Below are 11,957 nucleotides of genomic sequence, written 5' to 3'. Positions count from 1 at the left end.
GTCAATAGAAGGTGCAACAGGGCTGAGGTCTGTGTGGACAGTGCCTGCTTCATCAATGCAGATGGTTCCTGCTTCATCTAGGCAGACAGTGCCATTTCCATCCATGCTGAGAGTGGTTCCTTCATCCATGGGCGGCAACTCATCACCCGTTTGCACCGAGGTCTGAGAGTCCATGAGCAGCATACTTTCCTGATGGTCCGTCGCAGTCGCCATCCTTGCTTTCTGCCTTGTGACTCTATCAAGGGCAGGTTCATCAGGTTCCAGGATCCTCTTTTTTTGTCCTGGATCTGGGGCCATCACCCTTCCTGGAGGCATTGCAGGAGATGTTTCTGAGCTCTTGTGCTTCTTGCTGACTGTCTTCTTAACACCAGGCCTCTTTGTCCTAGATTCCTTCAGTGCCTCGTATAAATAGCATGGAAAAAAGCATAAGAACACAAGAGAAATATGTGAGCACAAGGAATAACATAGAATAACAGAACCCCAACCCTCCAAGCAAGACAGAATTTGCACCTTAACAATCTTGTTGACTACAACATCATCCACTTCCTCTCCATCAATAACTTCATCCTCCTTAGGATTGTACTCTGGGTCATCATTGATAACTCCACTACCCTCTTGAACCTCATCACTTCTACCTTCTTGTACACCATTTGTTTTCCTAATCATCGACGCTATTGCACCGATGCCAAGGGACTGGAACATCCGATTGTTCCTCATGATATTTCTAGCCCTAACCTTCTCGTACTCGGTGAGAGGCTCTTCTTTGCATGATACAGGAAACATAACTATTAGGTGAATGTTTGGAATGCATGGACAGGCAGCCAAACATATCTTATGAAATTTTATTATCATTTAATCCTAGTTATTCAGGTAAGGAAGACTAACAGCACACAGGCACAATTAAGCCAGCTTATTCAGATTGCAGCAATACATTTCACTTAGCATATTAAGACACAGATTTTATGAAACTGGCCACAAGGAGCAAGTTGCATACCAACGATTGGCCTCATGCTTGGCCTTGTCCTCCTTGCCATGGATGATCTTGAGGTGGTACTTGCAAAATAGAATAAACAACAATCAGATACAACAGGGATAAAGTAAAATGATGCACTTGTATCAATAAAGGAAAGCATTTGGACCATCATGCACATACATGTAGTACATGTGAAACAAACTTGATGGATAAACAATACAGTGATCTAGTGTTATTAATTAAGAAAACATGTAAGTGCACCAAACAAGCATGCATGTACACTAGGAGCAAGTAAGCAAAGTGCATAAGTGCTACTAATACAACCAAGCAAGCAAAGTGCTACTGATAGAAACAAGCACGCAAAGTGCTACTGATAGAAACAAGCAAGCAATGAAGGAAAATGAAGAGAAGGAAGCAAGTACTATTGATACAAACCCTAATTAATAAGCAAGCAAGTAGATTCTTCTCCATGTGCTAGTGATACAAGCAAGTAATGCTGATGGAAACCCTAATTAAGCATGTATGCCAGCAAGCAACATGAACTAGTGAATTGGTGTCATGTACACATGCTTAGACAGTCTGACAGGAAGCTAGACGAGTATATCATGAGGACCTTCAAAACAACTAGATGTTGCCACTGGTAAAGCATGAAACAACTATACTTGAAGCAGTACAAAAGCAGATGAAAAAACTATACTCAACTATTGATTGTGCTGTCTCTACACACCAAAAATGGCTACAGACTAGATGACACAAGTTAAGACATTTTGACAATTAGAATCAACCTTGTATATTACAGCAATCAAAATTATCTAGCACCAATCTACTATATATTAAAACTAGTCATACTGCCTTAACACAGCAGGAATTCCAATACCACAATAAGTACTAAGCATTCCCGTGTTCACTGGAAAGAAGAACACAAGCTTCATGCACATATCATGAAAGAAGAACACTGCTACAAACCCCAGTAGTGCTACTGATAGCAAAGTGCTACAAGCAATCAAGTACATGTTCATACTAACCCAAGTTGCAAGCAAGCAAAGTGCATAATACAAGCAAGCAAACATGGAAAGTGCTACAGATAGAAACAAGCATAGTGCTACTGACAGTAACAAGCAAACAAGGAAGGAAATTGAAGGGCAACAAACAAGAAAGTATTGTTGATACAAACAAGGAAGCAAGTAGCTTCTTTTCGAAGTGCTATTGGAAACCTAATTCACCATCTATGCTAGCTGAGTAATTGAACCATACACAAGCAAGTACTGATACAAGCACCATCAACCAGACATCATCCACTTCCTCATCCCCTAAAATCATCCACTTCCCCATCCATCCCCATCTCCTAAAATCATGAACCCTAAACCATGAAGCGGACCAAACGAACCACCAGGAGGTCCCAACCCTAACCCCATGAACCCTAACCCTGACCCCATGAACCCTAACCCTAACCCCATGAACTAGAGGGAGATCATCCCCACGCAACAATAAACATGAACCCTAACCCCAAGAACCACCAGGAGATCCAGGAGACCTACCGAACTAGAGGACCTACCGAACCACCAGGAGATCCTAACCCTAGAATATCCTAACCCATGAGGGGGTTCTACTAGAGGGGAGATGGATCCACCAGAGGGGAGGTGGATCCACCATAGGAGGGGAGATGGATCAAGGGAAGAAGTACCTAGGGGGAGATGATGTTGACGATGCAGCGGTGGTCATCGTCGATCGCGCCGTCGTCGATGTAGCCGCCGTCGTCGTTGATGTAGTCGATGTGGCCGCCGTCGTCATCGATGTAGTCCGCGGCGTGGCGGGGCGGCACGGAGGAGGGGAGGGAGTGGGAGCGGGGCGGCGCGGAGCAGGAAGGTGCGGGGCGGAGCAGAAGAGGGGCGGTGCTAGGGTGGGGAGCGGGGTGGCGCGGAGCAGGGAGGTGGGGAATGGAGGGAGAAGCTAGGGTTCGTCGGGAAGAGGGGAGGGGAATGGGGAAATTTTGGGAGGGGAGGGGAGGGGATCCCGCGTGTTAGTGGGAGAGGGAGTGGTGGGTCCTGCCTGGTAGTGGGAGAGGGAGTGGAGGGAAATTTTGGGAGAGGGAAATTTTCGTGGAGGGAAAATTTTAGTGTGGGAGGGAAATCCTTTTGGGTTTGGGTGTAGAAAAAATAGGGTTTTTTTGTAAACTTTGTAGAAATCATGGTTAAAATCATACCGAGTAGCTCAAGAAAACGCCGGTATTGCAAGTTTAGTATTTTTGCTAGTTGGTAGACCACATTTGATGATGTGACGCGGAGGTCTCCCATTTTTTTTTGATTTTTTTTTGAATTTTTTACGGTGTTTTCAAAAACCGGCCGATTTCGTCGCGGCGACCGTCCGTGGCTAGGGTTTGAGCCGTGCAAATCTGTTGTCGATTCTGTGATGGAATGCCTGCTTGTGAAGCTAAAAAGCATTTTTAGTGAAAATAACGGGCAAGCTATGGAGGACCCGCAGTTCAAATTCCAGCCGGTTCCAGCTGAATCAACCGAAGGTGGTCCGAATTGCCGGGAGTAGCTACGAGGGTCGGAAATGCATGCTTTTTGGCGACCGTCCGTAAAATAGGGTCTACTTTGAGATAGACATGGAATGGCGCCGTTTGGGGTGCCCCTCCTTGTAGCCGCTTCATGAAAAACGCATGTCTTTTGCATTCAAAAAATGAAAAACGGTTTTTTTTGTTAAACAAGTTGGAACCTCGCTTTGGCAACATTGTTTGCCATCACAAGACGGAGGCATGCGCCCAATTTGGGCATATTATCAGAAACTATTCAACGGATGCGGCCATATCATTGCTAGTTTGGCTTGAAAGCCATGAATCTTCGTTCGTGGTAGGTCTTTTTTGAGAACACTTTTTCAAGAAAACGCTGGTATTGCAAGTTTAGTATTTTTGCTAGTTGGTAGGCCACATTTCATGATTTGACGCGGAGGTCTCCCATTTTTTTGATTTTTTTGAATTTTTTACGGTGTTTTCAAAAACCGGCCGATTTCGTCGCGGCGACCGTCCGTGGCTTGGGTTTGAGCCGTGCAAATCTGTTGTCGATTCTGTGATGGAATGCCTGCCTGTGAAGCTAAAAAGCATCTTTAGTGAAAATAACAGGCAAGCTATGGAGGACCCGCAGTTCAAATTCCAGCCGGTTCCAGCTGAATCGGCCGAAGGTGGTCCGAATTGCCGGGAGTAGCTACAAGGGTCGGAAATGCATGCTTTTTGGCGACCGTCCATAAAATAGGGTCTACTTTGAGATAGACATGGAATGGCGCCGTTTGGGGTGCCCCTCCTTTTAGCCGCTTCACGAAAAACGCATGTCTTTTGCATTCAAAAAATGAAAAATGGTTTTTGAATTTCAGTTTTGCTAAAGCACATCTAGATGTGGCATAAGTATTGCACATCTAAGTCCTATGGCATTGATCTTACGTCGAGATTCGTGTGGATATTTTCCTTTTTCTTTTTTCTTTTCTCTTTATGCTTGATTCACTCACTTAGATGTGCAATAACTAGAGCACATCTAGATGTGCCCTAGACACACCCTTTGAATTTTTACGGTGTTTTCAAAAACCGGCCGATTTAGTCACGGCGGTCGTCCGTGGCTAGGTTTTGAGTCATGTTTTTAGCATTCAAAAAATGAAACTTATATTGTTTCATCCATGAGCATGCACAAAAACCCATAATTTTATCTTTCATCCATGAGCATGCATAAAAAATTTCAATTCCCATCAATTACCAAACTGAATATTCATTGTTAAAAACATGACTTGTTTAGATGACACTGTCATACAGCATCCATGAGCATGCACAAAATTAAACCTGACATACTTAACATTGACATGTTCATATTACACTAACAAGCTTAAACCTAACATGCTGAACACCTTCTTAACACCTTCACTCCTCCTTCTTCTCCTTCATCAACCTGATGCGCTCAGAGTGGCGAATCCCAACGCGGATGTACTCCTCTACCATAATTGGCATGGTCCTGTCGCCAAGCTGTGGGATTGCAGGCGCCGCCACCATCGCGAGGTCGTCGTCCGCCACCACCATCGTGAGGTCGTCGTCCGCCACCACCATCGCGAGGTCGTCGTCCGCCACCACCATAGCAAGGTCGTCATCCGCCACCAACATAGCAGGGTCGTCGTCAGCCACCACCATAGCATGTTCGTCGTCAGCCAGAATAGGCTGCTCCTCGTCATCCCCGCTCTGCTCCTCGTCATCCCCGGTCTGCTCCTCGTCATCCCCGCTGCTGCTCCCATTGCCTAGCCAAATGCAACAAAGTGTGAACATGGTGTTGTCATCGTGCAGGTAGAGGAAGCCAAAAGGACAGGAAGAAGAGAGGCAGAGAGCTTACTGGCATCGTCGTCGTGCTGGTAGTACATGCGGCACATGGTGTTGTCGAACATCTTCACGGTGAACATGGCGTCGCCGTCGTAGCGGAAGACAAGGAAGTACCCGAGCTGTAGCTCATGGGCGCGGGCGAAATGCTCCTAGCCGGGCCCTAGGTACATGTGGCCTTCACCATCAAACACCACCAACACTTTCCACAGCCTGTGAAGCCCGCTGTCGGCCTCCCGCAGCTTCACTTTGTGGGGCTCACGGCCCGCGAGCATCTTCGCAAACTTGTCAGGAAGCCTCTGCAGCGAGGGTCAAGCAGTGGTTAATTGTGGCAATCAAGCACTAGACAGCAGAGTGATGATAACGAAATGAGTGGTGATAAATATACCTCCCTACTGCAAGATTTCTCAATTATGATCTCAAAGAACTCAAAACCTTCCAAGCCAGCCATCTCACTTCTACTCTAAACAAGCAATAGGGGAGGAAGAAGCACTTGTGAACAGGATTGGACATAAATAGGAACAGAACCAAGTTTATGATGGCAAAAGTGATAAAAATGAGAAGAGCAATGCACTTGTGGATATTTATGATAGCAAAAGTGAGAAAAAAAGCAATGCACTTGTGAACATTTGGAATACTACTACTCTATCTACAATGGACCATATCTACCCATGTGCCCATGTCTACTATAAATGGCAAACACAGCATCAGGATCATATCTACTATAAATGGACCATATCTACAATGAACCATATCTACTATAAATGGACCATATCTTCCCATGTGCTACATTTTGTTAGAACCCAGCACTTAAGAACTGAACCCTAGATTCTCAATTTAAACACACCTACCCAATACAGTCATGTATAAAACTGAACAGCTTTATAGTCGTCGATATGCGCATGAAAGCTATTGTCTTGACACCGATATAGTCATGTACAAAACTGAATTTAACACTAGAATTTCACAGATTCAGAGCTATTGGCTTAATTTGCTTTGCTAGGGTTTATATAGCCAAAGGCCACTGGAGGCTAGATCCCCTACAAGTTTAACTGCTCCTGTGTGCCGCTGCATCTTTTTAGACAAATATAAACATGTTTATTTTAAAAACAAACAAACAAAATTGGAAAATACTAATACACTTGCAACATTATAAGTGTTGGCATCATTTTTCCCCTTTCGGTCTGCCTTTTCTATTTCTGATGAATTCTACGTCACTGTGAAGAGAACCACAGGGAAACTAGCATACCTAGCAAGGTAGCACCACATCAACTGAACATGGCCAAAAGGGACCTAAACCTAAATGCCTAATTCAGTCTGCAAAATCCCTCTAAATGTGGTCCAATCGCTCGACAGTTGGGCTGGAATCAACAGAACGCACGCACAGGCACAATACGACCATTAGCCATACGCGCAGGCACAATACGAGTAACTCCTAAATCAGCATGCTTGTTGGCCTTGTCGACAAAGAACATCGGGGAAACAAAGCAAATAAAAGAACACGGGGGGAACAGAACGGGCCTGGGGGGACGGCGACTGCTTGAGCTTGTTGGCCTTGTCGGTGTCGTGGACAGTGCCTCCTCTTGATCTACTACTCTATCTACAATGGAACCCTAATCAGCATGCGCCAGGGAACCCTAATCTAATCAATAGGAAGAGGAACAGGAAGGACTCGGCGGATTCATACCTTAGGAGGCCGTCGCTGTCGATGGAGGAGTGGTTCGCCAGGGAGGTCGTCACCGTCGATGGAGGAGAAGGGGATGCCAGTGGCGGAGAGGAGGAGTGGGTCGAGTGGATAATGAAGAGGAGGAGCAGGTCAAGTGGACAGGAGGAGTGGGGCAAAGAGTGGGTCCACTTGTCAGCGAGTTCTGTTTTGATATATTGAAAAGGGTTGCATAGAGTACAAAACCAACAGCCTCTAACTAGCCCAGTGGTAGAAAAACAATGGAATAAGCGGCAGGTCGTGGGTTCGAGCCCCCGCTCGCCCAATATTTTTTGGTAGCTCAGGGGAAAAGGGTCGAGTGGGTAGAGTAGCAAAATGGCCCACTTGTCAGTGAGTTGGTCGAGTGGCCCACTTGTAAGCGAGGTCTGTGTTTGATACTTAACTGGTTTGATGATTTGAAAAGAGATGGCATAGAGTGGACGACCAGTAGCCTCTTCCTAGCCCAGTGGTAGAAACACAGTGAAACGAGCGCACGGTCGTGGGTTCGAGTCCCCGCTCGCGCATATTTTTTTGCTCACAATGAAATGGGGCCGCGCGTGGGATCAGATGCTGTCTGATGGAGCGCGTGGGATCAGTGGTAGAAACACAGTTAAAACAGCTCTGAAAACATCTTCAGTTCACCAAAAACAACATCTTCAGTTCAAAAAACATCTTCAGTCCAAAAACAACATCATTTTGCAATCTTTTACATCACAACCAAAACTACATGATCACCAAAACTAAGAAAAACAGCTCTAAAAACAACATCTTCAGTTCATCATTTTGCTTCTTCATTCAAAACAACATCTTCATTTTGCATTGTATCTTCTGTCACCAAAACTACATCATTTTGCATTGTATCTTCAACCATCATCTGCCTCTCCATCACTACACAGTCTCATGCATTTTGGTACCTGGAGAGATTTGTAGTACAAAAACTACATCAGGATCACATCAACAACAATTACCAAGGAGACAAAATAGCAGTAGATCACCAAGGAGACCAAATTTACCTTCGCTACTCATCGTCGTCGATACGAAAACAAGGAACTCTATGCCCACTCTTGTTTTCCTCATCATCACTACAATATTGCAGCATAGTATGATCAGTCCGGTTTTCCTCATCCTCGCTTTCATGTCCATCCTCTACCACTTTCTTCTTTTCTTGATGCCTTCAAGTTGCAGCACCAATGATCACACGTTCCCGGTCCCTTCGCACTCTGCTTTGCACCGGAACTTCCATAGAGTCATCATCAGCTTGCAACGGAACTTCCGTAGAGTCATCATCTTGGTATGTTAGTCCACCATCACCGGGGCCGTTTTCCACTTCAGTTTCAGTCACACTCCACAAGTGTCTGTGCTGAAAGTTTTGCACAACTCGCCATTTTCTGTGCAAAAGAGTGTCTGGCAGATAAAACACCATTGTTGCTTGTGTTGTTAGAATAAAGGGATCACTCTTATACCAGCACCTTGCAGTGTTGATGCTTTTGAACTGGCCATCATATTTGACAAAAGAGTCTCTCCTCTTCTTGCTACCAAGATCAAACCAGTCACGGCGAAATAAGACAACCGAGCGATGGATGCCTCCACTAGAGTTGTACTGCAACTCTACGATGCTTGTCAACTGACCATAGAAGTCAATGATCTCACCATCATGTGACCCCTCAGTGACGATTCCACTATTCTGTGTCTTCCTTTTTTCCTCGCGGTCAACGGTGTGGTACCGGACACCGTCAGCAATGCATGCTGAATACACTCTCACTCGCTTATCCGGTAAGCATGCCAAAGCAAATAGATCATCACTGACCTTCTTCTCCTCATGCAACTTTCCAATCTGCACAAATAAACCATTTAGCAAACAATGGTATTTAACAATGGGTGAATAACACAGAAAACATAAAACATGTGGCTAAAGATCTCACATGATTCTTAAACCAATTAGAAAACACCTTGGCAACCCTTTTATCAACATTGATATTGCTTTCTTCCTGATTTAACTCTTCCTTGCATTTCCTACAATGCCAACAAAACATGTGAATTAAAACATTAGGCTGGTGCCAACCCAAGCAAAAATATATATGGTAGAACCTCGGCACAATTGCTGAGCACAAACAAAACCATCTTGTCATACTCATCACCAGCCTCCAAGTATTGTGAGGCTCCAAGAAAGTTCACACCATGGTTGAAAACAGAGACATCACCACTTTGCGAATCAGACCGCTCTCTATTTCTGCCCGGCCAGTTCCATCTTGTTTCCACATCACCAAATTATCTAGAGCAAAAAGTCAAGCACTCGTCAACGACATATGCTTCAGCAATAGAACCTTCAGGTCTTGCTGTGTTTCGCACATAACGCTTACAAGTAAGCAGCCTTCTTTCGATTGGGTACATCCAACCGTATTGCACAGGGCCTCTAAGCATTGCCTCTTTGGGTAAGTGCACCGCCAAATGGACCATCACGGTGAAGAAAGCTGGAGGGAAAATCTTCTCGAGCTTGCAAAGAATAATTGGGATTTCTTTTTCAAGTCTTTCCAAGACAGTTAACTTGAGGGTTTTGCAGCACAGTTCTCTAAAGAAATTTCCCAGCTCAGCAACCGCTTCATATATATCCTTGTGCATGATTCCTCGGAGGCCCGCCGGTAAAATCCTTTGGAGGAGGATGTGACAATCATGGGTTTTCAGTACTGAAAGCTTGAATCGATCAGAAGTAACACACTTTGCTAGGTTAGCAGCATAACCATCTGGAAATTTCACCGCTCTTAGGAATTCACAGAATGCAAGCTTTTTTTCTTTATTCATTGTATACCATGCTCATGGAATTTCAAATGAATCTTCATCTTCATTGTGCTGTAGATGCAAATCTTCTCTTATGCCCATGTCCTCCAAATCAAGCCTAGAACTAACCGTGTCCTTTGTCTTCCCTTCAATGTTCAGAAACATCCCTAGCAGATTCTCGCATATGTTTTTCTCAATGTGCATTACATCAGGATTATGCCTTAATTTCAGATCAGCCCAGTATGGCAGGTCCCACAAACAAGACCTCCGGTCCCAACATTGACCTTCCTCACGCTTTCTTTTCTTCGCCAGCTTTCCTGGTCTCACATCTTTCACCTTTTCAAGTTGCTGCTCCAGCTCTTCTTTAGTGAATTCAGCTGGCTTGTCACGGGTTTCATTCTCACCATTAAAATCTTTGCTTCTTCACCAGCGATGGTTTCGGGGAAGAAAGCGGCGGTGCCCAATATAGCATATCTTGCTCCTTATTCTCTTTGAGCAAGGGTCTTTGTCACAATGGACACAAGCCTGATAACCCGCTGTGATCCTCCCAGACAGAGTGTGTAGAGCCGGGAAATCATGGATGGACCATATGATCGCAGCACGTAGATTGAACTTTTCTTCCGGACTCAAGGCATCGTATGTAGGTACACCGGTCCAGAGCTGGAGCAGTTCTTCTACGAGGGGCTCCATAAAGACATCAAAATCCTTTCCTGGAGAATCTGGACCCGGGATAAGCAATGACATCATGAAGTTGGACTGATCCATGCATGCCCATGGTGGCAGGTTGTACGGCACCACAAAAACTGGCCACATGCTATAAGACGTGCTCATGTTCCCAAACGGATTAAACCCATCTGTGGCAATGCCAAGTTTTATGTTCCTTGGATCTGCAGCAAAATCAAAATGTATACGGTCAAACTCTTTCCATGCCTCTCCATTCGCTGGATGGCTCAGCTCATTGTCCACAGGTTGCCGCTTCAGCTTGTGCCACTGTACCTCACGCGATGATTTCTTCGAGATGAACATCCGCTGCAGCCTTGGTATCAAGGGAAAGTGCCTCAGTACCTTCTCCGGTATTGACTTCTTCCCATCAGCATCTTTCCACCTAGATGCATTGCATTTTGGACAGTTGTCATGCTTTGCTAAATCCTTCCGAAACAAGACACAGTTATTTGGGCACACATGTATTGACACATAACCTAACCCCGGCCTGCGGATTATGCTCAATGCTTCATCATAAGATCTGGGAACACAAGTATTAGGGAATTGCAAGCTCAAAAGACGGAGTATTGCGTTGAATGCGGCATTGCTAATCCGGTAGAAAGACTTGATGTGGAGTAACTTCACGGTGAAGGTAAATCTTAAAAATTTACCCCCTTCATGAGCTGCGCGCTTCGCCTCCTCTAACACCTCAGCAAACAATGATTTCTGTCCATCCGCACGATCTTCAGCATCGTACAAATCCTTCAATAGGTTAGGAATCCTATCATCTTCATGCCCATCCTCTTCCTCCAAAACAGCATTATCTCACAAAACATTTTCCATGAAATCAATGCCAGCATCACCACCACCCATCATATGAGGGGCCTCTGTATCAGCTTCAAAATGTTGAGGTTGTCTGTCTAAAGGTTCTCCATGATATATCCATCTATCATATGTGCTGGACATCCCATTAAGAAGAAGATGATCTTCCACTCTTCCTTCAGCCATTCTTGGACGGTTGAGGCATTCACAACATGGGCAAAGAATGTGAGCATCGTTGGCAAAATTTTCCCGAACAAATGCCATGAAATCATCAACTCCTTTCATATGTTCTTTCGAAAACTTTCTAACTCCTTCTCTAATCCAGCTTCTGTCCATCTGCCAAAGACAACAAATTGTTGCAACTTAGCAAATCAATCTAAGTGCATCAACATTAATTAATGAAAATGGATGGAAGTAATGGAAGCTAAAATTCCAGAAAATTTTATATGCTAATTGCCTAACCACAAGGCCTGAAGAATTCTTAACAAACAAGCTGAACAATTCCTAACAGCACATCAAGAAAATTCATCTATGCATTATCTACCAAACAAGCAAGCTATCTCCTAACTACTAACAGTGCATCAACAAAATTCATCTATGCTGAAGAACATCTGACTGAAATCCATCTCCCACTG

At 44.7% G+C, this 11,957-nt stretch overlaps 1 protein-coding gene and 1 pseudogene across 1 annotated transcript; both read right to left on the bottom strand.

Annotated features, from left to right (window-relative positions):
* Positions 1–4,685: 4,685 nt before the first annotated feature.
* On the bottom strand, positions 4,686–5,607 carry LOC147978756 (uncharacterized). The gene is made up of 2 exons (XM_087516664.1): positions 5,338–5,607; positions 4,686–5,245 (listed from the first exon to the last, which is right to left on the bottom strand). The coding sequence occupies exons 1-2, from the start codon at positions 5,402–5,404 to the stop codon at positions 4,878–4,880; spliced, it is 435 nt and encodes a 144-aa protein (XP_087372790.1). The 5' UTR covers positions 5,405–5,607; the 3' UTR covers positions 4,686–4,877.
* On the bottom strand, positions 5,474–11,658 carry LOC147978755 (uncharacterized; annotated as a pseudogene).
* Between the last annotated feature and the right edge of the window lie 299 nt (positions 11,659–11,957).

The sequence above is a fragment of the Triticum urartu genome, chromosome 3A (genome assembly GCF_056163025.1).
Source record: "Triticum urartu cultivar PI428250 chromosome 3A, HENAU_Tu73, whole genome shotgun sequence".
NCBI lineage: Eukaryota > Viridiplantae > Streptophyta > Magnoliopsida > Poales > Poaceae > Triticum > Triticum urartu.
The sequence above is the reverse complement of the archived record's forward strand: the minus strand, read 5'-3'. Positions and strand labels throughout refer to the sequence as shown.

What these genes read in the sequence shown, in the direction of transcription:
- LOC147978756 (XM_087516664.1), bottom strand. Translation starts at nt 5,404, where the DNA reads ATGTTCACCGTGAAGATGTTCGACAACACCATGTGCCGCATGTACTAC. An exon ending in CCAGCACGACGACGATGCCA is followed by an intron (nt 5,246 to 5,337) that starts GTAAGCTCTCTG and finishes GCATTTGGCTAG; the next exon opens with GCAATGGGAGCAGCAGCGGG.